The following is a 27682-nucleotide window of genomic DNA, read 5'->3' on the forward strand; positions in this document are numbered from 1 at the left end:
CTTTTCCACATGTTCAGGCAATCACACTTCTTGCCACCACCAGAGTTACTAATTCATTCACTTCCCTTTTATACAATGCCTCTGCTGGGGATCAACTAGAAGTTGTAGAGGTTCATATAAAAGTATTTGTTTAATATATAAGAATATACTTTCCCCAAATGCCCTACTTCTTGAGTAATTAAAGTAGTTGTGAATTAAAGATTTCACTTCCTCAGATCCTCCAGTATGGATCAATGAGACAATGTATGCAATTCCTTAAGCCCTTGGGGTGCTAGATATCAAGTATATATTTTTGTTAAACAGCTTTATTCATATTGAGATAGCTTCCCTTTCCATATCATGTTATTAATCCTCATTTAAACCCTTATTTAAAAGCCTTCCCCATGCATTCATGAATGCTTTCTTAAAAAAACATCTTTTAAGGCTTGAAAAATCTGATTTCTGAACTAAACATATTTCTATTTCTGTAGCCTTAAGAAGAGGCACCTTACCTGGAGTGGCCCTGTTTGCTGCTGCAGGCCTTGCTGCTATGTAACACTCTATAGTTTGTACTCAGAAGGAAGGGTGCATTAATATTGGGCTGGACTAGTTGGTGAGATGTAGACATCCTAGTTCTGGTATCAGAATTCTGCTACCAAAGTAATCTCTAGACTGTGGGCATTTTATCTGGTGAAAAGCTGAAGCTAAAAGAAGCTGGCTGAGCACAGGCAGAATTTGAACTGTCTCTAGAACAGTGGTCTCCAACCTTTTTAAGCACAAGATCACTTTTCGAATTTAAGTGCAATCCAGGATCTACCCTTCCCCGAGGCCTAACCCCGCTCACTCCATTCTCCCCCACCCTCACTCACTTTCACTGGGCTGGGGCATAGGGGTTTGGAGTGTGGGAGGGGGGTCCAGTCTGAGCCTGGGGCAGGGGCTTGGGGTACAGAAGGAAGTGAGGGGTGTGAGCTCTGGGAGGGATTTTGGGTGCAGGAGGGGGCTCTGGGCTGGGGTGCAGGAGGAGGTTTGGGGTGTGGGCTCAGGTCTGGGGCAGGAGTTCGGGGGTGCAGGAGGGGGTACAGAGTGCTGGCTCTGGGAGGGGGCTCAAGGCTGGGGTGTGAGCTCCCAGCAGGTGGCACTTACCTTGGGCAGCAGGGCTGTCCTGGCCCCACACTGCTCCCGGAAGCTGCCAGCACGCCCCTGTGCTGCGACCCCTGGCGGGGACACCTGACTCTGCACGCTGCCCATCCCTGCAGGCACCACCCCCACAGCTCTCATTGGCTGCTGTTCCCAGCCAATGGGAGCTGCAGGGGCAGTGCTTGCAGGCAGGAGTGGCGTGCGGAGACCCCTGCCTCTGCTCCCCCCTTGCAGGGACTTGGAGCCTGCCTTACCCCTGCTGCGCCACTGGATTTTTAGCGGCCGGATATTGCAATCGACTGGCAGAAGCTCAGTGATCGACCAGTTGATGACCACTGCTCTAGAAGCAGTCAGCAGCAGGAGCTTTCAGGGGAGTGAGAAAAAAATTAATCTGGTAATTAGTCAATTTGCTTTGAAACAACAGAATAAACCCCATTGCTCCAGACTGTTCACACGTTAATAAGAGTCTACTTGCAGGAATTGTTAAAAAGATGTTGAAATGGTTTCTGTCTAGCAGGGTGTTATGAATTTCTCCTGCTGAGTTTCTGGAATTATAAAGGTAAGGGGAACAGTGTTTTATATAAGCCACTTCCCTCTGAAAAAGAAAATCAGATGAAGCATGTGACATAGACTAAGGCGAGAGGCACTTTACTGTTAACTGTGGCTCCTGTTAATAGTAAGTGATGTTTAAGTAAAATACCTTCTGTTGGCTTACCCTGAAATGGTGTCCACAGCCTTGAGTAAGCAGAACCCAGTAAACCACAAATCACTGGATTAATTAATCACAAATTAACCAAGAATGGCTGCTGATCAGATAACAATATTTCAAGAATTCCTTTTGAAGAACTTTAGCATGCTTTGTTACACAAACTCAAATACATTTTATAGCATTTCATAAATAGCTGAGAACAAGTTAAATAAAACTTCAACAGATTTAGTATGATTTTATTCATTCTAGAAAACAAATACAATTATGTTCTCAAATTCAAATCTGTAAAAAATTACTATTCAGATTGTTTGCAAATAATAAAATGATTAAGTGAAATATGAAAGCATAACAAACATTACAGTATTTAGTGTGCCTAAATGTCACATACAATATACCAACAAGAAACAGAAATGATAAATAAATGGATTATTTTCATATGTTTATTTCCAAACAAGAATACTATAATCAAATGACAAGAAAACTGCCCTACCACCAAGATCCCACAGTATGGGGAAAGAGAAACCACTGCAAAAAGTTATATAAACATTTAAATCTGGACACATTCGATATTCTTTCCTGTTTTAAGGGGTGAAGAGAGATATGTTATTAAAAAGATTAAAAGGCTGCTGTCAGAAATAGGAGAAAACTATAAATACTGTCTTGGTTTAGTTCATTACACAATTTTCACTTAGGAAATGAAGCAAAGTTTAACATGCTTGAATGAAGTAACAGTCAAGACTTTTAGAATATACTGTTACAGCATACAATGCTCAGTGAACTAATACTGTCCAAATCCCCTCATCAGAACAAGAATCTCAGCAAGGTTTTAGTTTTTTAAGTTACATTGGTGAATCACAAACTAAAGCCAGGTCAGTTTATTTCTCCCACCTTTTTTTCCTCTCCCCTCCCTTTCATTCTTTGATCTCAATTTCAGTTCAATGCAGTGATGGTGCCAGTACCAGCCCACAGATCCTGTCAAAGCTCTCTCTTATTTTAATATTGTATTCATTTTTAACATGCACAAATATAAAGCAACTAAATGCTCCTGGAAACCAGGCCTAAACCCGTCCCAAATTCATGACTAAAGGCCATCTTCTGTTATGTTCCTCCTGCCCATCCATTCCACCTCAGAAATCTTAGTCTCTATGTACAGTCTATACTGCAGTAAGGTCCATGTATATAGGGGAGTATTAAATTCTGGTTTGCTGAGTGTTTTCTAAACAAAGGCCAGCCCTGAACATTATTATGGAAGTGTCACACCTAATACTGTTATTTTGAAGCAGTATTCTCTTAATCTGGCTCTAATCAGTTCTGATTAAAAAAGGCAATACCAACAAGTTTCTTAAAATGATCTTGAGCTTTTACTTTTTGATGGATAGTATAACACCATCAATTAACTGATTTTTCTATGCAGCCACAGAGCATTGTTTCTATTAACATGAATACTTGAAAATTTATGTTTCTTGGGGTGGACCTTTGTATACCATGTACAGTCTTGAGGATACCTCATTTTTTATTACTTAACCTCTCCCTCTTCATGCCCTATGTTACCCACATTAGTCTTATGGAAAAGGATAATCAAATTCCCTTCAGACCCCATCAACAATGCTTTTTAAAATCAGACTGCAGCCTCAGTGTTGAATGGCACAAATTATTCCTTCTCGCTCATATTCTAGAGCTGAGTGCAGAATTCCCAGCCTATTAGCAGCCCAATGAGCAAAAGGATAATACCAAGGTCTGATCCCACAGCCCTTATTCATACCAATAGTCCCATGAGTGGGACTACTCATGCAGCTAAGTACTAGTCACTTAAATAAAGATTGCAGAATCAAGCCTCAAAAATTAAGCCCAGGTCTCCCGAACAGAAGACTAGAGAATTGCTGCTAGAGAGCAAGGCTAAACTAAAGCATTTTTGTTATAAAAATATATATGTTACAAACAATTGTTTTTGCACATTATTCCTCAAAATACTTTTTAAATTTTTTTTTTTAAGAACGCTTTGTTTTACTATAAAAAGTTTTGATATGTGCTATACATACCAGTAGATTTTAGAGGAAATGAGCGGCATTTGAAAGCCACCACAAGTGATGTATGTATGTGTATGTATATAACACATACCAGAATAAACCATTAGAATGACCAATCCTCCCTGCCCCCAAAGAAACGACTGACTACATAAAACATTTTCAAAAGGTTTCCCTATGTTACTATGGTCACAAGGGTGAAGAAGTCTCCATAAAAATTAAGGGAAAGGGGCAAATGGAAAATCATTGGAAATAAAATAACAGAATTATTTTTCACTGTTTCCAGACATAGAAATGGTAATAAACCCAGACAGGTTATAGCAGGGAGAAAGTTTTACCTAGGCTTTACAATTCATATTAAATCCATGTATAGTGATAGGTTTATAAAATGATTTGGAAGAGTTGAATAAAACCTGTCAAGCCTGCACCTCACATCTGAAGAGTGCAAGAATCTGACATGGATTAACAAATGTAACCTAGCCCCTAAGATTTGTATTAGTTTTCTCTTAAATTTTAAGCAAATTAATTTAAAATACAGATATCTTTACAAATAACATTTATCTACATTAATAAACTTTAATAAGAGATTAGCACAATTGTAATATGTTCAATAATTAAATACTCCTTCCAATCATAGTAAGTATATATTTGTAACAGACACTCATACTAATTTTCATAGATGGGTAATAGATTTACTAGCTTTGAAATAAAAATGAATAAAACCTGATGTTAATCCCAAGAATATCAAAATGCAAAACTAAGGAATTAAGAGAAGAATATGCCTCATCTTGAAGAGAAGGCTTGGCATGTGCTTTCAAAATGTAAACACAACATACCTCGGCAAAAATACAACCAACTTAAAAAAAAAATCTGCATCCAAATATCTGTTGTAAGTTTTGTATTGTTACACTCTTCTTCATTTTCCCTACTACAGTATACATTTTTAATAGGGGAACATACAAACTTTTTCCTTTGCACACTATCAATGGAAAGATGCAGCTGTGTGCATTTCTCCTTCTGTTTCCTGAAATGGGCCATTGTGATATGGCACTAAATAATAAAGGTAAGCTGTATCAAAAAATACAGAACATCAAGACTGATTTCTTTCCATTGACCAAAATAAAAGAATTTCAGAGTACGTGTTCTCTTACATTGGTATATTAACATATATTTAACGTAATTTAGCAGTCAGTGGGGAAAAACAATCGTTTAACAAACCCTGAGTTCAATTTTAAACCTGCAGCTTTCTAGAGGATGTGCTGATTCTTTTCATGTCATCCTGAGAAATGTCAGAAGTCCCTGAATGTAGAATTCCTACAAGAGAAGAAAAAGTGTGAAGTCAAATTGGTCTTATATTCACATAATATAGAAGAAACCCATTCAGAGGTTTATATGTGTGAAACGTAAGTGCTTAATCCTGCAAGCTCTCTTTGTGTGTAACTCCCTTTCACTTCAACAGGGATTCCATGCACAGAGGATTTGCAGGATTAGGCACTAATAGCCCAATTTTCAGAAGTAATGAGCACCCAAAATGCCCACTGAAGTCAAAGGCAACTTTGGGCTCCTTCCACTATCCCTGAAAAATCAGGCTACAAGTGCCTTTCCTACTTCCTGAGCACGACAATAGGTACACAGCATTTGGGTTCACTTTACAGAAACAGAAAAGTACTATTTTACAGGCAGTGGAAACTCATGAGATAAATGCACTAAATATTATGAAACCAAGATATCAGGAAAGGAGTGAAGAAGATGAAAAAAGTAAGAGGGAGAAGACAATTATTGTCTGATTTACTTCTGATGTCACAATCCCACTGAAACAGAAAGATGTTAATTGGCTGACTTAGTCTCCAACCAAATCACAGTCCAATGACTTGATTTGTTTTTTGTGAGAGGCAGAGGAGCAGGAAGGCAGGAGGAATGAAAGAACAGTACTGGTAATGTCAGCATTGGTGTGGGCTCCCAAAATATTTTAGGTATCATAGAACCAGATATTAGCTATGAAAAAGGCCTCTCCTTCCAATGGTGAATTGAGTCTATCTTGTCCAATGATTTATCCAGTTATCAATGAGTCAGGTGATAAATGTGATACCATCACTTCTGTTGAAGAACTATCTCATAGTATAATACGATCTTACAGGAAGAAAATAGTTGTATTAACTCCTAATTGTACCTGTTTGAACCGTTCTAAGCAATTTTTCTATTTTGCTGGTTTTAACAACCTTAAAATATTTTTTGTTATTAATTTGGTCAAGATACACATTTTACATTATTTTTTCTTCTTTCAATCTAGTCTCTTACATTACTGTGGCTGAGTTCGCTCCAGTTTGTCTAAGTTGTCAAAAAACTGGGCAAGGAACAATGATCTGAAGGGTAATTACCACCTTGAACATTCAGTCCAAAAAAACCAAACAAAAGGAAAGAAGAAAAACCTGAAAAACAACAGCTCAGGAAGTACATTCCTTTGGGAATTAAGGAGTTTGTATACACACCCTTTTGTTTAACTAAAACAAATTTAAAAAAAACCAATTTAGTTAAACCTGTAGAAACTCTTAAGTGGACAAACTTAAATTGGTTTATCTGTGGTTTATAGCAATTTAAATTAATTCAGTAAATTAAACCAGTGGAACTTTTATTTGTAGACAACACTTAAGAAAGAAAAAATGGTTACTCACCTTCTCGTAACTGTTGTTCTGCGAGATGTGTTGTTCATGTCCATTCCAATCAGGTGTGTGCGTGTGCACATGCATGGCAGCTGGAAGATTTTTCCCATAGCAGCATCTGTTAGGTCGGCCTGGGTGCCCCCTGGAGTCGTGCCTCCATGGCGCTCAATATATAGCCCTGCCGACCCACCACCCCTTCAGTTTCTTCTTGCCGGCTACTCCGACAGAAGGGTAAGAGGGTGAGTATTGGAATGGACATGAACAACACATCTCGAAGAACAACAGTTACGAGAAGGTGAGTAACCACTTTTTCTTCTTTGAGTGCTTGTTCATGTCAATTCCAATCAGGTGACACACAAGCCCAAGTTCAGGAGGTGGGGTCGGAGTCGTCCACTGATTGGAGCACTGCTCTTCCAAAGGCCACATCGTCTCTGGCCTGCTGGGTGATTGCATAGTGTGTGCTGAAAGTATGTATAGGGTTACCATCCGTCCGGGTTTCCCCGGACATGTCCGGCTTTTTCAGCTTTAAATGGCCGTCCGGGGGGAGATTTCTAATCAAGTACAAATGTCCGGGATTTCCCCCTTCCCCTCATGCAGAGTGCGGCACGGCTGATTGGACGCCTGGCCTGATTGAAAGCCGCTCGCAGCCACTAGGGCCTCTAGCAGCCAGAGTCCCACCCCCTCCCCCGCTCCCCCCTCCCCAACAGAGCAGTGCGGCGGTGTTTGAGTCCACGTGGAGCCTGTAGCTCTCCCTCTGCCTGGTAAGTGGGGGGAGCAGGGCAGGCGGCGGGGGAGCGCAGAGGCTGCAGGGGCAGGGCAGGCAGAGGGCGCAGAGGCTGCAGGGCGAGTGGGGAGCAGGGGGCACAGAGGCTGCAGGGGCGGGGGGTGCAGAGGCTGCAGGGTGAGGCGGAGCAGGGCAGGCAGGGGCATAGAGGCTGCAGGGCGAGTGGGGAGCAGGGAAGCACTTAGCAACCCCCAACCAAGATCAGAGTGGGAGGGAGGAGGGGGAATGCGGGGTGCTCAGAAGAGGGGGCAGAGTTGGGGCAGGGACTTTGGGGAAGGGGTTGGAATGGGGGTGGAGAAGGGGTGGGGTTGGGGCGGGGTTGGGGCAGGGCCGGGGCCCCATGGAGTGTCCTCTTTTTTAAATGTTTGAATATGGTAGCCCTAAGTATTTATGGAGGACCATGTCGCTGCTCTGCAGATTTCCTGGGTGGGAACCTGTGCCAGGAATGCTGTTGAAGAGGCCTGAGCCCTGGTGGAGTGTGCAGTGATTGGAGGCGCAGGTTGTAGCACTCACAGATGCAGGACGTGATCCATGACGAAATCCATTGAGAAGAGACAGGAAGACCGTCCGCCACTGCCATGAATAACTGGACAGACTTTTGGAACGGCTTCGTTCTCTCGATGTGGAAGGCTAGCACTCTGCGGACATCCAATGATTGAAGCCTCTGGTCCCTGCCGCTTAAGTGCGGCTTAGGATAGAACACTAGGAGGAAGATGTCCTGGTTGATGTGAAACTGGGAGACAAACTTCAGGAGGAAAGCTGGGTGAGGCCTGAGCTTAACCTTGTCCTTACAGAACACAATGTAAGTGGGTTCTGATGTCAGGCCTTGAGCTCAGACACCCTCCTAGCTGAGGTTATCGCTACCAGAAATGCTACCTTGTATGAGAGAGAGAGTAGGGAGCCTGTCGCCAAAAGTTCAAAGGGCGGTCCCATGAGTCTGGAAAGATTGAGGTTCCAAGCCGGGACAGGCTGTCGGACACATGGGTATAGCCTGTCGAAATCTTTAAGGAAACAGCTGACCATAGGGTTAGCAAAGACCGAGTGGCCCTCTGCGCCTGTGTAGAAGGCAGAGATGGCGGCCAAGTGAACCTTATTGAGGACATGGACAGCCCCTGCTGCTTGAGATGGAGAAGATAGTCGAGTATAAGTGGCACAGAGGCGAGTATTGGGGACAAACGGTGCTGCACCGACCAGATTGAAAATCTCTTCCACTTGGCAAGGTAGGTGGCTCTTATGGAGGGTTTCTGCTGCCAAGGAAGACTTGTCTAACCTGATCCGAGCAAGAAAGCTCCATTGGATTCAGCCATGGAGCTTCCATGCCATGAGGTGCAGCGACTTGAGCTTCGGTTGGAGATGGCTGTGATCCTGAGTTAGTAAGTCCGGGAAGAGCGGCAAGGTGACTGGAGCTTCCACGGACATTTCCAGGAGTGATGTGTACCACTGTTGGAGGGGTCAGGCTGGAGCTATCAATATCACCGAAGCTTGTTCCCTCCGTATCTTGAGGAGCACCTTTTGAACAAGAGGGATAGGCGGAAATGCTTATAAGAAATGACCTCCCCGCTGGGAGGAGGAACGCAGCTGCGATGGAGCTTGGGCTGTGATTCAGGAAGGAGCAAAACTGCTGGCACTTCCTTTTGCGTTGTGTGGTGAACAGGTCTATCTGGGGAAGGCCCCACCAATGGAAGACTGAGTTCACAATGTCCGGGTGAAGGGACCACTCATGGCTGTGGAACAACCTGCTGAAATAGTCCGCCAACTCATTCTGTACTCCAGGGAGGTACAATGCTTGCAGATGTATCGAATGCTCTACACACACAAGTCCCACAGCATGAGGGCTTCCTGGCACAGGGAACAGGAGCGTGCACCCCCTGCTTGTTGATATAAAACATTGCCGTGGTGGTGTCTGTCATAACTGATACACATCTCCCTGTCAAGTGGGCTCAGAAAGTTTGGCATGCCAGGGATACTGCTCTCAGCTCTCTGACATTGATGTGGAGAGCGAGTTCCACCTGAGACCAGAGGCCTTGTGTACTGAGGTCTCCCAAACGTGCTCCCCAGCCCAAGGCTGATGCATCTGTCACTAGCGAGAGAGATGGCTGAGGGCTGGTGAAGGGGACCCCCGCACATATTAAGGTCAAGCCAGCATAGGAGGGAGTCGAGTACCGGGTGAGGCACGGTTACGATCCTGTCCAAGCGATCCCAGACTGGCCGATACACTGACGCTAGCCATTACTGAAGAGGTTGAAGCCTGAATCTGGCATGCTGTACTACGTGGGTACAAGCAGCCATGTGTCCTACAAGTTTCAGGCAATTCCTTGCTGTGGTGGTGGGGAACTGCCTGAGACCAAGCGCTCAAAATCTCACTTCCGGTAGAAATGGTGAGGGTTGCTCTTTGGCATGCGCTTAGCACAGACCTCACAGTCTTTAAACCTTGAGGACCGCGGCTTACCACAGCTCCGGGGAGTCAGAAGGGGGGTGAAACCCCCCCAACTAACCCTAAACTAACTATAAACAACTACTATACAATAACTAACTACAGACAAACTATATACAAATGACAAAGATAAAGGTGCTTGCTAAAGCAAGGGCTATGGGACGTTCCAGCTAACCGTTACTGGCAGTAAGAAGGTACTCAGGGGTAGCGGATCGGCAGGGCTCTATATTGAGCACCGTGGAGGCGCAACTCCAGGAGGTGCCCAGGCTGACCCGACGGATGCTGCTATGGGAAAAAATCTTCTGGCTACCGTGCACGTGCATTTGCACACACCTGATTGGAATTCACATGAACAAGCACTCAAAGAAGAACTGTACCTTCCCCTGGGACAATGACTGAAGACCATGCTGAATATTATTGTTTGGATTTACTCTGATTGAGTTGGCTTAAGGGGAAAGGGATTGATTTATGTTCTAATTTGCAGAAGGATTTTAGTCTTTGTTTTATATTTGACAAACTTACTAATGGGCAAGAAAGGACATCTCCTTTAGGAAGAGGGCTTTTGGATTACAGGACACTTATCTGAATCTCCCAAAAGCTTAGAAACTGGGAAGGAAGGCATCTCATCCATGGGATGTTCTTGAATGACTTACCCTTCCAAGGATCTGTCCAGAGTCCAATCAGGAGATCGACGGAGGGAACGTTCAGGTGATGATGTCCTTAAAGTAGAGCTTAATTGGTATGTAGTAGTAAGACTCTGGCGACGAAGCTCTTGTACAGCACGTTCCCTAAATCAAAATGGTAATTGATTTTAAAGGAGACATTACCAACTAAGAAGCAAAGCCTCTCTACAAGACTCTACTTTAGACCCAAAGTAGTCTTATGTTATAGTATGGTGTGCAATAAAAAGAGGGTGCATAAATGTTTGTCAGCACAGTTCAATGGACAGCACTCAACCTCTAAACCAGAAAGATGTAGTTAGAAATACAGTTGAACCCTGTTTATTTGACCCTCCATTATCCGGCTCTCCATATTATCCGAACAACTAGCGCACACAGGTCCAGAAGTGGGTGATCTCTTCTGTGGCCACTAGACAGCACTGTGGCCTCACACTCTCTTATTCTCTGGATCAGAGGTTCTCAAACTGTGGTTCATAGACCACCAGCGGTCCACGAGCTCCATTCAGGTGGCCCGCGGATAGTTCCCTCTAAACTGTGCCCCGGGGCAGCCGCATACAAGAGAATGAAGGGCCACCCACCTAATTAGTGGAGCCGCACAGGCGTGTCTCCACTAATTAGGTGCCTGGACCCTGGAGAAGACACACATGTAAGGTGAGGTGATGGCCTTGGGGGGGGGGGGGGGAAATAGGGAGTAGGTGGGATGGGGCAGTGGGGCGAGAAGAGAGAATGATGAGAATTTGGGATGTGCAGGGCAGAGGCGGCCAGAGAAAGAGGTGATTGACCTCAGCTCCAGGGCTGCAGCTACCAAGGAGAGATGGCCCTCCTTCCCAGCCTCAGCTCTGTGGCGGGGGAGAGACCCCCCTCCTTCCCAGCCCCAGCTCGGGGGCTGCAGTGGCATGGGAGGGAGGGAACATCCATCGCGTTAGAAAGGTAAGACTACTGATATTAAAATATGAGTTGTGTGCTTTTATTTGTAGAACAAAAAAGTTAATTATTAAGGTTTTTTTTATATAGTGCTTTTATCCAAAGCACTTAACAATAGTTAGCGAACGGTACAAAGAACATTTAGAAAGATCATTAAGTGGTCTGCCAAGACCCTCAGCAATTTTCAAGTGGTCCGCGGAAAAAAAAGTTTGAGAACCACTACTCCAGATTATCCGAATTTTTGATTAGCCAGTCTGGTACCAGTCCCCCAATTAGATCAGATAAACGGAGTTCTGCTGTATTCATAGAATCATAAGATATTAGGGTTGGAAGAGACCTCAGGAGGTCATCTAGTCCAATCCCCTGCTCAAAGCAGGACCGACACTAACTAAATCATCCCAGCCAGGGCTTTGTCAAGCCGGGCCTTAAAAACCTCTAAGGATGGAGATTCCACCACTTCCCTAAGTAACCCATTCCAGTGCTTCACCACCCTCCTAGTGAAATAGTGTTTCCTAATATCCAACCTAGATCTCCCCCACTGCAACTTGAGACCACTGCTTCTTGTTCTGTCATCTGCCACCACTGAGAACAGCCTAGCTCCATCCTCTTTGGAACCCCCCTTCAGGTAGTTGAAGGCTGCTATCAAATCCCCCCTCACTCTTCTCTTCTGCAGACTAAATAACACCAGTTCCTTCAGCCTCTCCTTGTAAGTCACGTGCCCCAGCCCCCTAATCATTTTCATTGCCCTCCGTTGACTCTCTCCAATTTGTCCACATCCCTTCTGTAGTGGGGGGACCAAAACTGGATGCAATACTCCAGGTGCGGCCTCACCAGTGCCGAATAGAGGGGAATAATCACTTCCCTCGATCTGCTAGCAATGCTCCTACTAATACAGCCCAATATGCTGTTGGCCTTCTTAGCAACAAGGGCACACTGCTGACTCATATCCAGCTTCTTGTCCATTGTAATCCCCAGGTCCTTTTCTGCAGAACTGCTGCTTAGCCAGTCAGTCCCCAGCCTGTAGCGGTGCATGGGATTCTTCCTTCCTAAGTGCAGGACTCTGCACTTGTCCTTGTTGAACCTCATCAGATTTCTTTTGGCCCAATCCTCCAATTTGTCTAGGTCACTCTGGACCCTATCTCTACCCTCCAGCATATCTACCTCTCTCCTCCTCCCCCCCCCCCCCCCGCAGCTTAGTGTCATCTGCGAACTTGCTGAGGGTACAATTAATCTCATCATCCAGATCATTAATAAAGATGTTGAACAAAACCAGCCCCAGGACCAACCCCTTGGGGCACTCCGCTTGATACCGGCTGCCAACTAGACATCAAGCTGTTGATCATTATCCATTGAGCCTGACAATCTAGCCAGCTTTCTATCCACCTTATAGTCTATTCATCCAATCCATACTTCTTTAACTTGCTGGCAAGAATACTGTGGGAGACCGTATTAAAAGCTTTGCTAACATCAAGATATATCACGTCCATCGCTTTCCCCGTATCCACAGAGCCAGTTATCTCATCATAGAAGGCAATCAGGTTGGTCAGGCATGACTTGCCCTTGGTGAATCCATGTTGACTGTTCCTGATCACATTCCTCTCCTCCAAGTGCTTCAAAATGGATTCCTTGAGGACCTGCTTCATGATCTTGCCGGGGACTGAAATGAGGCTGATGGGTCTGTAGTTTCCCCGGGTTCTCTTTCTTCCCTTTTTAAAATATGGGCATTATATTTGCCTTTTTCCAATCGTCCAGGACCTCCCCCAATCGCCACGAATTTTCAAAGATAATGGCCAATGGCTCTGCAATCACATCAGCCAACTCCCTCAGCACCCTTGGATGCATTAGATCTGGACCCAGGAACTTGTGCATGTCCAGCTTTTTAAATAGTCCTTAACCTGTTCTTTCACCACTGAGGGCCGCTCACCTCCTCCCCATACTGTGTTGCCCAGTGCAGCAGTCTGGGAGCTGACCTTGCCTGTGAAGACTGAGGCAAAAGAAGCATCGAGTACTTCAGATTTTTCCACATCATCTGCACAAGGCTAGGACACATACCCAATACACTAAAGAGAAATTGTTCTGCACTATTAGAAATATTTATCTGCTAGAAGAAATACTAAGCAGAAGATTCTTTTGCACTGCTCTGGTGGTTCCTCAGACCAAAGCTAAAAATTTCATAATAGTGAGGGTAATCCCAATCTCTCTCTTGGCTAAATGTTCTCTTTCTTGCATTCCTCAGGGTTCTGCAAGAGCTATTGCAGAGCACATAATGGCTTCTCCAGTTCCCTACAAACAATGCAATATGGGTCTCTAACACATTACTTTATAAAACTACTTAATAGTCTGGATTATGAAAAATATTATAAAGCCCAAATGTTATTCTATTCACTTTACTGTTGCCAAAAGTCAGGATTTCCTGATATAAAATATACTGCTGGCTGTGGTACACAAGGAACAGAACACACCAGTAGATTAATGCAATATAAAACAGTATTAGACAGATATTGGAGGTATGTTGTTCACAAAATGATTTATTAAAGCAAAGATTCTGATTGATACAGCACAGGTTCAGGTTCAGAATTATGGACTCTAGGAGAACTCAGAATAACTGTATTAGGACTAGTTTACCATACTAGCCTCATTTTATCAAATTATAATGTCTTCTAGAAAAGTGGACCCCAAATTGCAGGGCATGTCCCCCTAGGAGAGCATGGAGGAACATTGAGGGGGGCGAATGTGGTGCCCAGGCCAGTCCCCACAGGGGGAAGGGAGGGAGCACTACCCAGCCCCTCTCTGCCTCCACCCAGCTCTGCCCCCAGCTGCAGCTTCACTTCACCCCCTGCTCTGCCCCCAGCCCAGCTCTGCCCCCAGATGCAGCTTCACTCCGCCCCTTGCTCCACCCCCAGTCCAGCTCCAACCCCAGCCACAGCTCCACTCCACCTCCACTCCGCCCCCTGCTCAGCCCAGCTCCATCCCCAGCCACAGCTCCACTCCATCCCCTGTCCATTTCCAGCCCAGCTCTGCTCTCATTCCCTCTCCGCTCCCAGGCCAGCTCTGCCTCTCACCCCAGCTTCTTTCCCATCCCCAGTTCTGCCCTCAGCTCCACCTTCAGCCCCAGCTCCTCTGCTGAGCCAATTGTGCAGTATGGAGGGGAGGTGTGGACAGATTCCATTACTGGGGTGGAGGGAGGGGATGCGACAGGAAAACTATAGGCACCACTGTTCTAGAACAACAAAACTGACTTCAGAAAGTGAAATTATGCAAGAATACCAATATTGTTTCAGATTGCTGAGGCACTTGATACAACTGCATAACTTGATATGTTGTCATTGTTTACATAAATGACTTTAAATAAACCTGTGTGTCTTATCAGAAGGCTTTTATTACTGTACTGATTTCTCATAACCAGGGACCATGGATTTCTGAGATATTTCTATGTTCTTTGTGTGGCAAGCTCATGTCCCCAAATCAAAAGACAACAGGCATATTAAAGACATGTTTTACTACTGTAGTGTCAGCAAAAGTAATAAAAGTCAATTCTGTTCCTTTGTTTTCAATTTAAAAATGAGGTTAACCCGTGACTGTGTGTTTTGAAAATGTATAGCCCATGGTCAGTTTTAACTTTAATTTATAAAGAGATAAAATAAAATAAAATATCCAAAGGTTGACAACTGCTATTTGCCACACATTTCTTTATAGGAGAAGCTGGTGAATCTTCATTGTTTTTGAAGATTTTTTCAACGTACTTCAGAATTTCCTGTATTCCTTCCCAACCCCTCTATATCCCCATTTCGTCTACCTCCTTTCCTCCTCCTCTTTCTCTAGCCCTCCTCTCCTCCACGCTCCTTTTTCCTCTTTCTCCTCCTTTCGACTATCTTTGCTCAGATTAGCTAGCACTTCCAAAGTAAAGGTGGGGAGGGCGTTGAAAGAAAGCAACTGAGAACTGTTAGGAGGTTGTTTTGTTTGAAAAGCACTGGTATTGATCGATTAGGATACAAGTGTTACAATCTGATCTATTTTACATAACTATAGGAGCATTATGGGTAACAGTTTTTCAACTAACATTTTCCAGGTTTTAAACTAACTTTTTGCAGATTTTGCCGTTGCCTCAGTATCAAAATAAACATGGACCTTGATTTGACTGCCTTTAAATTAATTAATTAATTACACTGTGGCAGCACACAGGCACTGAACCCATATCCCAGGGTATTACCTTAAATACTCAGCCATCTTTCTTCTCCATTGGTCTAACTAAATTAGTCTAACTACTATATTCTACTTCATCTGAAATAATACAGGGAATTAGGAGTAGTACAAAAACATACACTTGCCTTTCAAAGCGCTCTGTCCCCAGCTGTCTTTTGGTGATATCTAGCTCAGACTCTAGCTGAGTTGTTGTATTTCTGAGCTGAGCAAAATCTCGACTCTGGATAGCACTGGAAAGTACATAAAATTATCATTTGATTCAGAAAAAAGGGGCGATTATAACCTTCCAAATATATGAATATACACAACTGATGAGTTATCAAGGGCAGCATTAGAGTGCAGTTCACATGAACAGTTTTTAAAAGGAGTTAAAAAAAATCTAAAGGGGAAACATATTGTATGGTACAGCTGCTGAATCAAAAGCAGGTATCAACTCTTGGACTTCTTCCATTTTTAAGAAGTTATTCAGGTGCTCTAACTGCTCAAAAATGCAAGTAAATAACCAATATACGTACATAAATCCCAAAGAGAGACAAAAGTCACTTCTGCTCAGATAATCAAATAGTTTTATCTCTTGGTCATTTACTCACAGTTTATTCTCGGCCAGAGAAAGCTGCTCTTTAAGAAGCTGAATTTCAGATTCCTTTTCTTGTTTGGCTATCTGAGACTGAAATTCTTTCTCTCGGTTGGACACCAGCAAAGATTCTAGGTTTTTCATAGAGATTCTTTCATTAGCTAGTTGTTTCCTCAGGAGTTCTACTTCAGAACGAGAAGACTCCCATTCACTCTGCAGCTGAAAGACAAAGATTTTCAGGTTTTCCATTTATACCTATTTAGCCTATTGACCATTCTTTAATATACTGCATTCATTTAAGATTACAGGATGGCTGCTGAAACCTAAATCATCTTTCCAGGTCTCAAATGCCCAACTTTCTACTACTCAACAGTCAAAAACTCCAGTTCCCTCTCCCCTCAATAACTTTTACAATGCAGTTCTATATAGGCCAATAAAAAAATCTGCAACACACTGAAAACTTAAAGTTTGGAAACAGCATAAACTTAATATGAAATAAATGGTATAAGGCATACTGTAATATGAGGAATACTGTAATAACAGTATTATTCATGATCACTTTAATTCATAAAAATTTCCAATTTTGAATATACTTCATGCTGCCATAGAATTTCCAATTTGTTGCTGATTTTTGCAATGGAATGCTGTAAAAAGTAGGGACCTGTGTGGCAGAGTACACATAGCTTTGCGTAAAGTGTACGTTAAACAGTGTGCAAAGCTAGAGACAGTTTCCAAACTTCTGTCCTTCCTCCAAAAACACTTCCCAGAATCTAATATACATTCAAGTTGCTTCCTTCTTTTCTGGAACTTTTCTCCCTCTCCACTAACAGCCCTCCTACTTGATGAGCTCATGGAAGGATCCAGCAAGTCTGGTAATCTCACATTACATCTCAGACAGCTTCAGTCAGACCTCATATAGAGAGGGTAGTCAATAGGCAGACCACGGGCCTAATCCATAGAGTCCTGCAAATCCGCAGCTATCCGCATTATATCCAAAGACTATTTTTGCGGATCGCGGATTGGATGCAGATACAAATTTTGTATCTTCATAGGCTCTACTAATCTAGACTGCCAGATGCTTTTGAACAGACCCCAAAATCTTTTTATTTACTTATTATCATAATTTTTTTAATTATCATTATTTTCTCTGGAGTTTGGACCTTGACCAAGAAATTTGGACCTTGACAAAAAATAATTGACTAACCCCGTCATACAGTATAAGGCTTCCCCTGCACATCATATCTGAGTGTCCACTTTGTTCTTTTGCTGGGGGCCTGAAGGACATTCACCAACTCACTGCTATGGCAACGTGCTGGCTATCAAACTTAGATATAAATTTGTAGTTGTTGCTACCTACCTACATCATACTGAAGAAGAAGAAGGCTTCCCCTATCAGAAGCATCTCAGAATGTACTGCACACTTATGATATGAAAAGCTTGCAGAACATGCAAGATTTGACTAGAACAATTGACCTATAGCCCAGCAAAGAGACTACCAGACCTCACAATGTTATCTTAAAAGGTAGCGGGTCTGTTATGAAGGAGAAGAAAGATAAAGGAGAATGCTGGAAGTCAGGGAAGGAAAAGAGGAATGATCTAGTGGTGTTGGAAGGAGGGACAAAAATAAAAATAAAGAAAGGCTGAGACAGGGAATGACACAGAGGAGGAATTATACTGAAAATATTTGAGTAGTATGAATAAGTGTCCATATTCTTCAGAGCTTATCCAAACTGAAGCTTTTGAAGTTTGTCTATCACCAACTTTAACTTCACAATGCTTGTGAAAATCAGGGCCAACAGAAAAATACTATAATTATCAAGCATACTAAATAATCTTATGGACAAGACAGCCTATACTCTACATCCTACAAGAGTCAAGTTTGGGCATCTCAACATTCCCTCTGGGAAACTTCTGTGTTAGCAGCCAGCTACTCCAAAGGAAGATGACACCAGGTGTACGGATTTAAAATCCAAGGCTCACATTATCATAAGTGACTAGTGATTTTAGCTGCCTCAATTTCCGAGGTGTCCAATTTAAGATACCTCAAAGGGGCCTGATTTTCAGAAAGTATTGTATTTTCAGAGTATCTTCCCTCTGAAAACCTTTGGACATGCTTCAAGTCATCACCAGTCCTTTTGAAAATTTAGATCCAAGGCACCAAAAAAACCCTCTCTCTCTTATAAACTGAAATGTAATTTTCACATGTAAACTGTTCTTCCAGTACATATTATTTTACATACCCTTTCTACTTCTTGTGCTGTAGAGTTTAGTTGCCGATTTAGTAGCTCTTTGCTAGAGTCTAATTTAATACAAAGCTCTTGTGTAGATGTGAGATCTGCAAGTATGGAGACTTTCTCCAGCTGCACATTCTGAAGCTCCTCTTCCATTTTCATAAGAGACTTGTTTATGGTAGAAATCTGTGACTTGTAGGCTTTTTCTGTTGTTAAGTGCTGCCAAAACAAATGGTCTAAGTTAAGTAACAATTTGTACTGAAAATTATTTAACACTATCCAAAAACCTGATCTTATTAGAAAACAATCCATACTGTTTTTGAGAAACTTCCTATGGAAAATGAAAAAAAATGCACATTCTTTTGTAAAACATCAGAACTTCTGAAAGATTCTAGAGTAAGTTTTAAAATAAACTTTTCACACCCCTTGTATCAAATAACTAAAAAAAATCTTGTTTCTGATCATAAAGTTGTCACTGACATTTTGGAATCCCTATTTGGGATTTTGCAGTGCCTGTGGAGTGGATATCTTTAAAATTCTGCTTTCAGCCTTACATTCAGTTTCATAACAGAATCACTTATCTGAACAATAAAATAAATCCCGTCTTTCTATGTATAGAAAACAGACTGAAAAGGGAAAAAAAAATCAATGACTATTTAAGATATTGTGAGTAATACTTACATTGCTGTCACTTGTAAAATGAGGCACTTCTATGGAAGTGACCAAAAAAAAAAAAAAAATCACACCAAAGAAGCATTCCCAAGATGACAGCCACAGGTCTTCTCACTAACATCCTTGTTTAGGGCAAACATCCTGGTTACCAGGTATGCCCATGGACTGTGTGTGAATCACCGGCTCAGGGAGGCTAGCTCTCAGCCCCACCCCTTCCGCCCGCCCGAGGCCCTGCCCCTTCCACTCCCACTCCCACTCCCACCGGAGTCCAGAGGCTCCCCCCCGCAAGTGCGGCCAACATCCCAGTCCTCCCCCAGGCTAGCCCCCTAGCCCCGGAGCACCAGAAAGGCACGCGGCCACAGGCTCCCCAGCTTGGGAGGATGGGCAGTCCCAGCCCCAGAGCTTGGGAGGGCAGGCAGCGCGCCATCACAGCCTCCCCAGCCGGAGCACTGGGGGGCTGGAGCAGGACTGGAGCAGGGGGTGGGGCCACGCCTGGCTGTTTGGGGAGGCACAGCCTCCCCCAGCCTATGCGAACTGCCGCCCATGGGTATGTCCCAATCTGAGGAGGCAGTGCCAGTGTCCTGGCCAGTTCTAGTGGAACTGAGATTTTGTTCCAGTTTTACTGGATCACCCAAACATTTGGTCCCACATTGTTAAAGGTATTTAGATGTTGCTACGCTCAGCATTGTAACTCCTAACTGATTCAGGAACCTAAATCTCATTTTCAAATGGGAATTAGGCTCTTAGGAATCTAAATTCCATCAACAGCCTCCTAAATCAGTGGCTAACAGAATTCCAACCCATGCTACTACAAGATACAACACGGTCCAGGATTCTTCGTCTTTTATCCCACCTGTCTTTGCAGTATGCAGTAGAAGTAGGTATTATACCAAATCTTTAAACAACTACAGAGTTAAAATATTGCCAGGCATTGTTTAGGTTAGGGTGATTTTTAAGATACTATGCCACCTTACTTGCTCAATCTCTATTTCAAGGGACTCCATTCTTTCTTTCAGCCTGCGGCTCTCAGACTCTGTATTGAGTAGCATCAGTCGGACAGAGCTGCAATCTCCCTCCGCTTGGTGGAATTTTGTTTCCCAGCTTTCTGCCTGTTCACTAGCTCTGTGGTAGCTCTCCGAAAGTTCACAGTTCTCTCTCTCCTAAAATACAGAATCTGATTTTTTTAAACTGATCTTCTGCATTAAGTAGGACAAAATAAATATGGGAAGCATAGTATCTACAGGGATGACACAAAGTCTCTGCCCTTTCAGCCAAGACATCAAATAAAAGGTTTCTCAAGAGGCAGACTGTTTTGTATCTGCTTACATTTATTTACTAGCTGCATTTTTAAATTAAATGATAAAAATCAATTTCTTCAATACAGTGATATGCTTCATTCATGTTTTAAATTAAAAATTCCTGGACAAATGATTGGAATAATTCCCTATTCCTGCAGATAAATGATTTTCAATTCTGTATACTAAATCCTAGAAATACCATTAAGTTACAAGTTCTAACATTTATAGATATTATTGAAATATACTTGGAATAGTTCATAGTGAGAAAAAAATATGGTGAATTACCACCACTTCATGGACTAATGTCAGCACTATTACTAATGGGGGCTGTGTGCCCATTCTGTTGTGTACAGCACCCCCCAAAACAATAGAGGCAAAGAATACCATGGGAGCACACAGATGATTGAGTTCAAGCATTCGCAGAAGTCCCTGGACAGTGATTAGATGCTACATTTCAGTCACTATTGATCCAATCTGGTATTAAACCAATGCTCTGGAGATACAAGACACCCAGTCCCTGCATCATATAGTACCCCATCTTCTGAACTTTACTTTTTTTTTGTGGTTCGGGTTTTTTTTAAAGTACACTTCTTCCTTGCTAGCCTAATGCAAAAGTAGTAAAACTCCAACTCAGCTTTTGTTACCCATATAGCTTTTTCTATCTGTCTCACCTACATACAAACACTTACTACAGAATTCAATGTGCTCTTCAGTCTGGCAATATCTGAGCTTGAATCCTGCGCTTTCAACTTTATATCATCAAGCTCATTATGACACTTTGCAAGTTTTTGGTGTAGAATCTGTGAAGAAAGATATAGTTTTTCCACAAGGTTAACACTCTTTATGCCTTTAGTTTCTTATTCCATTTTACTAGCAGATAAATAGTGAACATTGCTTTGATGCATAGTTTTTTATGATTAAAAGTTGCAAAAAAATTATAAACTCAAACATTTCAGCTGTGCAACCACATATCAGAAAAATATTAACATGATGATTAGACTTCTAGTTAATCTTCACAGATTAACTTTTATAAAAAGTTTAAGAGGATATTTGAATCTGTTAAAAAACAACATTCTGCAAAAAACATAGTTGGCTAATGTAAGACAAAAACAATTATTTATAAAAAGGAGCAGAGGTAACTGGTGCTAAAGCTCTTCAGCAAAAAGGAGGGGAGAAGAGGTCAGCTCTTTGATAGGATTTTTAAAGGTTCTGATTTATTTGTGAGACACAATCCAGGATGAAACTGTCCCATAGGTCAAAAGCAAAATGATTAAAGCTACAAAGCACTTCCTGCTGGTCCAATAAAAGTTGACCGATTACACAATGCTGGCTTTCTTCCTTACTTCCAACTGCTTCCACAGGCATCCTGACACATCACTGCAAAGAAAAACCTGGAGCCCTGTAAAAGTAACTAGAAACAAGAAGGAGCACCAAGCTTTGCTGTCTGTCAGTTGGTCTACACACAGAAATTACACCAATTAACAACACTAATAACACAGCTGTTTAAGAATGTCCACAGAAGGAGGGGTTGCACTAATTTAACAAAATCAATTCGGAAATATATTTAAATCAATGCAATTTCTGTGGGCAGATTAGGCCTACATTAAACCACTGCTACTTAAGAAGAGAAGAGGAAACAGGAGCCTCCTTCAGCTCCTATCTATCAAAACTATCTAGCACAAGCAAAAATAACTTTGCAGTGACGGGGAAAAGGAAAACACTGAATGCTGGAGATGTCCTCTCAGCCATGGAGGAAATGGAGTTCCAGAGATTCATAGCCCCTTTAAAGGAATCATTGGAAGTTTACAGGCGTGAGCAAAAAGGCAAGAAAAAAGCAAGGAAAGACAAAAACAAGAAGGCAGACTTTGAGGAACAAGACAAGAGCAAAGAGGTGGAGAATGATGATGATGATCGGATGGAGGAGGAGGAATAAAATGATGATGAAGAGAAGGATAACTGAGCTTCCTGGAGAGACAGACATGCACATAGGTTGGGCTCTGTTCCTAGAGATATAAATACTGTAAATAAAAAGAAAGAATGTCAACAAGAGAAAAGAATAAAACGTTCAAGACATCAGAGAGAAGAGAACACCAGGTGACTGGGCAACATGCCCAGAACAGTGAACCAAGTTGCAGGAAAGCATCTGCAGAGCAAAGAGGACAACCAGGCAACAGGGGAGAAGATGACCATACATGAGACAAGCATGTGCAAGAGAGAAGAGGCGCTAAAGGAACAGAACACTTGGGAGGGAAAGAAAAGAAAGAAAGATTATAGTGTAATACTTATTTTTAAAAGGACAAAACATTTGTCACCTTAAAGGCAACTAAAATACCAAATACTTTCTTAATATTACTTTTCCCTGTAAGCAATTGGTGTAGTGGCTCCTCAGGTTACCTCTCTGTGATCCACCCTATGAAAAAAATTGAGAATCCCTGACCTAGAAACTTATTTCACACCACTTGCAGATGAGATGTAGGAGAAAACAGGACAGACAGGACACAGCTGAGATTAGAAACCAGTCAGCAGATCTGAGTTTAGTTCTTTTGCATATAATAGCACAGAAATTACATGCAACACTTTGGGAAATATGCAATTTTACCTTTCAGCCTAGGTTTCTGTACATAGATATACCTGATTTTCCTTCTTAACTCTATGAAGTTGCTCCTGCAACCTGTCATTCTCCTGAGCTAATGATTCTCTGTCCCTGCCAGTCTGAGCAAGTTCATCATTGGTTTCATCCAGCTGTTGACGCAATCTGGTGATATCCTCCTCACAGATGCACAGAGCTTCAGTAGACTGTCTGTGCAGCAAGTAAGACAGGATGTAATAAATATTTCAATATAACAATAATAATTAGCCTAACAAGAGTGATATATTTCCAAGGAGTCAAAAAGTTTACAAATAAACATTAAACAAAAACAGGTATAAAATAGAAAGTCACATTTAATAAGGTAATAAACTACAAATAATTTATTTGTTAACACATTTAAATTTCAGTGGCTAGTGTGATACAGCAGGGCCAAAGAGCAGCAGGAGAGTGATTTTTTTTTTTTAAAGTAGCTCCACATCCCACAGGAGAGTGATGTTATTGGGTGCTGGGAAGTGGGTGGGCACAAGCTCACCCACTGCTAAAGGCCCCTCCCCCAGCCTGGGGAGGAGCTACGGAACCCAACTCAACTAAATACAGGGGACAACGAAAAAAAACAAAACAGGAACAGGTGTGGGGGTCAAAGAGCCAAAACTAGGGAACCAGAAGGGGACACTGAGCAGAGAACCCTGGACAGTGCCCACTGCTCCTCAAAAGTGTCCAAAGGAGCTAGCAGACGCCACCCAGAGGATCTCTGCCCGGATGCATGAACGGATAAAGGAATGAAAACAGGCCCCACAGTTGCAGAGCCCCCCCTCAGCCAACCTCCTCTGCCTGGTGTTAAAATGGCCACCTTGGCCATAGCTAGGAGGAGGTTGATGAGGAGGTCCCTCGACTTCATGGGGCCATGGATGGGGTGTGCATAAACAAACAAGTACAGGGAAAAGTGCAGCCAGAACCTCAACAAGAGGTTTCTGGAGGTGCCGGAAGAGGGGCTGCAACCTGGCACACTGCAGATAGACATGTGCCACGGTCTCCCTCACACCGCAAAAAGGGCAAGCATCGGGAACAGGGGTGAACTGCACTAGGTACATGCCCGTGCTCACTGCTCCATGAAGGAGCCATCAGCTAACATCCCTGGCGGGCCATGGAACCAAGATGGAATCCGGGCTGGCCCACCGGGGTCCCTCGTCCGCTACAGCTGGTAGAAGGTCCCGCCGCTTGATGTTGGGGTGGGACACGAGTGTAAGGAATGAAGAGTGTGGAGCACAACGGTGTAAAGATGGTCTCGTGGTGTGGTTCGGAAGCGAACCAGCTGCAGATCGCGCAGCCGGCTTGGGGTACAAGGGGTGGGGGCTGAGAGGACTCAAGGGGCAGGGGCCTGATGAAGAGATCCGGAGGGCCTGGGGTGAGGGGCAGGCGAGGGATACTCTCTCACAGGACCCGCTCGAGGAAAGACCTAGAAGTGGGCAATAAGGCTTCCTCCACCTCCCGAAGTATGCGCCGGGAGGTACCAAGGGTGGAGAGCCCCATGCTTCAGCCGAGCGCATAGGGATCCACCCAGTCATAGTTCAGGAGGTCTCCGATTGTGGTAACTTCCGCCAGGACCAACCTCTGGCACACTGAGGGTGACACTGCCACCTGCACATGAAGATGAAGATCTGCCTGCTCAGTGACCGCCACGGACCTGGTCACTGAAACCAGCTTCCAGGTCCGGAGGAGGTCCTGGAAGACGACCGGCAGCTCAGAGAGGTCTCGCGGAAGACCTCTTGGATGGAGATAAAAGAGCTGCCGGTCATATTGGAGCCCTCGGAGGTGGCGGTGCAAGGCGTGTGCCAACGTACGCCACGCCGAGCTATCTGCACCATAAAGGAGTATCTGCAGGGCCTGGAGGCGGAAGACGTGGACCTGGTGTGCCTGCGCACACCTGTCCTCCCTTCTCCAGGGGAAGATGCAGAACCCCCGCAGAGACCCAGTGCAGCCCTGGGCCAAAAGAACTCCAGAACCAGCTTCTGGAGCTGGGCCAAGAACCCCAGGGCTGAGCACAGGGTGTTGAGCCAGTGCCAGAGCCTGGACAGGACTAGCTGATTGAGCACCAGTGCCCTCCCTGAAGGGAGAGGCACCGGAGCAGTCCTGCCCATCTCCATAACCGCTCAACCACTCTGCCCTCCAAATTGTACCAGTTCTCCAGTGCAGAAAATTAAACGCCGAGATAGAGCAGTGGACCTGCGCCCCACTGAATGGCCTGAAGCGAGGGTGGGAGGGAGCTTGCCTGCCACCCGACCATCAGGCCAGAGCTCTTTACCCAGTTGACCCAGGCGGAGGAGACCGCCAAGTACAGCTTGGCAGGCCTCCACCCACACCAGGTCACCCGGGTTCTGGACCACGAGGAGCATGTCATCAGCGTACGCTGACAGGACCAGCTGCATCTCTGGCTCATGGCGCACGATCCCTGTCAACCTCTTTCAGAGGATACGGAGGAAGGGCTCAACAGCCAGAGTATACAGCTGGCCTGACAGCGGGCAGCCTTGACACACTCCTCGCCGGAAGCTGACGGGTTTGGTCAGGGTCCAGTTGAGCCTGACCAAACACTCCACAAAAGGTGTACAGCACCTGGAGAAAACCCGTTTGCCTGAAGCCAAACGCCCACAGAGCGCAGGAGATACCCATGGTCCATCCGGTCAAACGTCTTCTCCTGATCCAAAGACAGGAGGGCGAACAACAGACCATCTCTACGCCCAAGCTCAAGGAGATCCCGGGACAGTGTAGGTCTGGTTAGGATGGACCACGTCCGCCAGCACGGACCCCAGTCGTAGCGAGATGACCTTTGCCATGACCTTATAGTCCGTGCTGAGGAGCGAGATGGGATGCCAATTCCTAAGGTCACGGAGGTCCCCCCTTTTCGGAAGCAAGGTGAGCATGGCTCACCTGCACGACAGAGAGGGGAAACCCACTCCCCAAGGACTCAGCGCAGATGATGGCAAGGTCCAGGCCAAGGACATCCCAGAACATGCAGTAGAACTTCATGGTCAGCCCGTCCATGCCTGGAGATTTATTGGTGGGCATGAGATGGAGGGCTTCCAAGAACTTGATCAGAGTGAGAGGCAGCTCCAGCCAGTCTTGGTCGCCCACGCTGGCTGTTAGGAGTTTGTCCCAAAGCACCCTGCAGTCATTGGAGTGGGTCGGATCCATGGAGAAGAGGCTGGCGTAGAAGGCCCTGGTCCTCTTACGCAGCTCCACCGGATCCGTGAGGAGGGCACCGTCCTCCGCCAAAAGGCGGATGATGTGTTTTTTGCCCCCCTCTTTTTCTCCAGGACGTAGAAGAAGTGGGAGCTGCGATCCATCTCCCACAGGAGACGGATGCAGGATCAAACAAAGGCACCTTGGGCCCGACACAGGAAAGTGATAGATGGGAGGATGGGAGGTATATAAACCCCAGGATGATCAGAGCCTTATTCCTTGTGAACTGAGGAGAGATTACTACAGGTTAATTAGAGCACCTGGAGCCAATTAAGGCCCTGCCAGAGACCTAATAAAAAGCCCTGCTTCAGTCAAATGAGAGAGGGGAAGGAGAGCTGACTGTAGTTTAGAGGAGTACTGTTGTTGACCAGAGGATCAGAGCACTAGGGGAAGGGAAACCCTGCTCAAGCAGAGCAGGGGGATTCCCCAGGCGCAGAGGACCGAGAGAAACCCTGCCCAAGGGGAGAGAGGTCAGGAAGCCTGAGAAGCTGAAGGGGAAGAGCAGGAGCTAGCCCAGGAGAAAGAATTACAGCTTCAAGTGCTTAGTCACTGTCCATAGGGCCCCTGGGCTGGGACCAGGAGTAGAGGGCGGGCCCGGGTCCCTTCCCCCCTCTCCTTCCTTCCCCCATCAGGGCACTAGTGGAATCATCAACGCCCAAGAATAGGGTTCAAGAGGTGGCGCCCTGACGCATCACACAAAGGAAAAGCACGGGATCCACCATAATAGCGTTGACCATTTGCCATACTAGGCTAACAAGGCAATATTTTCACAGATTTTATAGTAGTCAGACTAAAACCTCTATGATGCTGTAATTGGAATCTGAGACTTACTTTGATGATTTCTCCATCTCAGAAATGAGATCCCTCAAACCTGAAATGGTCTCTTCCTTCAAAAGAGATTAAAAAGTTCAGTAAACCTGTTTCTCCCCAGTTAATAAATGAAAAGGATTGAGCAAAATCAGAAATACTGCTTTTCTGGCTCAGTTAGCTCTTCAGTATTTCAGTGCTTGATGTAATTGTCTACATTGAAACTCATTCTGGTTTTGCAAAACTTCACCATACATTTGATAGAGAATCACTATGCCAATAGTATACAGTACTTTGACTTGGTCAGGACTTGTAAAAGTCTAATCACTTACTTGCCACTGGGGAATGGAGGAACCAATAATATTAACTTCTGCAGAATCTAAACTAACTTTTTTTTTTTTTTTTTTTTTTTTTTTTTAAGAACTTACATTTCCTCATCCTCCATGGTTACAAAGATAATCTCCTGAATGTGAACCAAATGCTAGCAGACACAGTGCTGTCTTCCTAAGACTGCTGACAATTAGCACCATCTTCTCATAGCTTTCCTATAGTGCAGCTAAATGAAAACTAACTAGAGTGTCAGCTTTTACTGCTGTCATTTAATTCTGCTGACAGCCCGGAAAGCAGGGATACCAACAATAATCAAATCAATTTCATTCTGCTGCAGAAAGAGGAGGCTTGGAAAGAGGACCCAAAACTGGATGGAGACACTTTCCCATATTGGAGCAAAACATGATGA

General features: G+C 44.2%; 1 protein-coding gene across 16 annotated transcripts in view; it reads right to left on the bottom strand.

Moving 5' to 3' along the window:
- Window positions 1-2034: 2034 nt before the first annotated feature.
- The window catches only part of TSGA10 (testis specific 10), a 75098-nt gene continuing 49450 nt past the window's right edge, over window positions 2035-27682 (bottom strand). For 13 of the 16 annotated variants that reach the window (XM_065591620.1, XM_065591662.1, XM_065591659.1 and 10 more), the window contains 9 exons: window positions 26968-27023; window positions 22941-23109; window positions 20999-21109; window positions 19986-20171; window positions 18349-18558; window positions 16125-16327; window positions 15660-15764; window positions 10381-10515; window positions 2035-5163 (listed from right to left, as the gene is read on the bottom strand). In XM_065591620.1, coding sequence (XP_065447692.1) covers window positions 5139-5163; window positions 10381-10515; window positions 15660-15764; window positions 16125-16327; window positions 18349-18558; window positions 19986-20171; window positions 20999-21109; window positions 22941-23109; window positions 26968-27023 — 1200 coding nt within the window. In that variant the 3' untranslated portion in view covers window positions 2035-5138. The remainder of the gene's footprint in view (window positions 5164-10380; window positions 10516-15659; window positions 15765-16124; window positions 16328-18348; window positions 18559-19985; window positions 20172-20998; window positions 21110-22940; window positions 23110-26967; window positions 27024-27682) is intronic. The other 3 variants (XM_065591629.1, XM_065591664.1, XM_065591640.1) reach the window with 2 other exon arrangements.

The sequence above is a fragment of the Chrysemys picta genome, chromosome 1 (genome assembly GCF_011386835.1).
Source record: "Chrysemys picta bellii isolate R12L10 chromosome 1, ASM1138683v2, whole genome shotgun sequence".
Classification (NCBI taxonomy): Eukaryota; Metazoa; Chordata; order Testudines; family Emydidae; genus Chrysemys; species Chrysemys picta.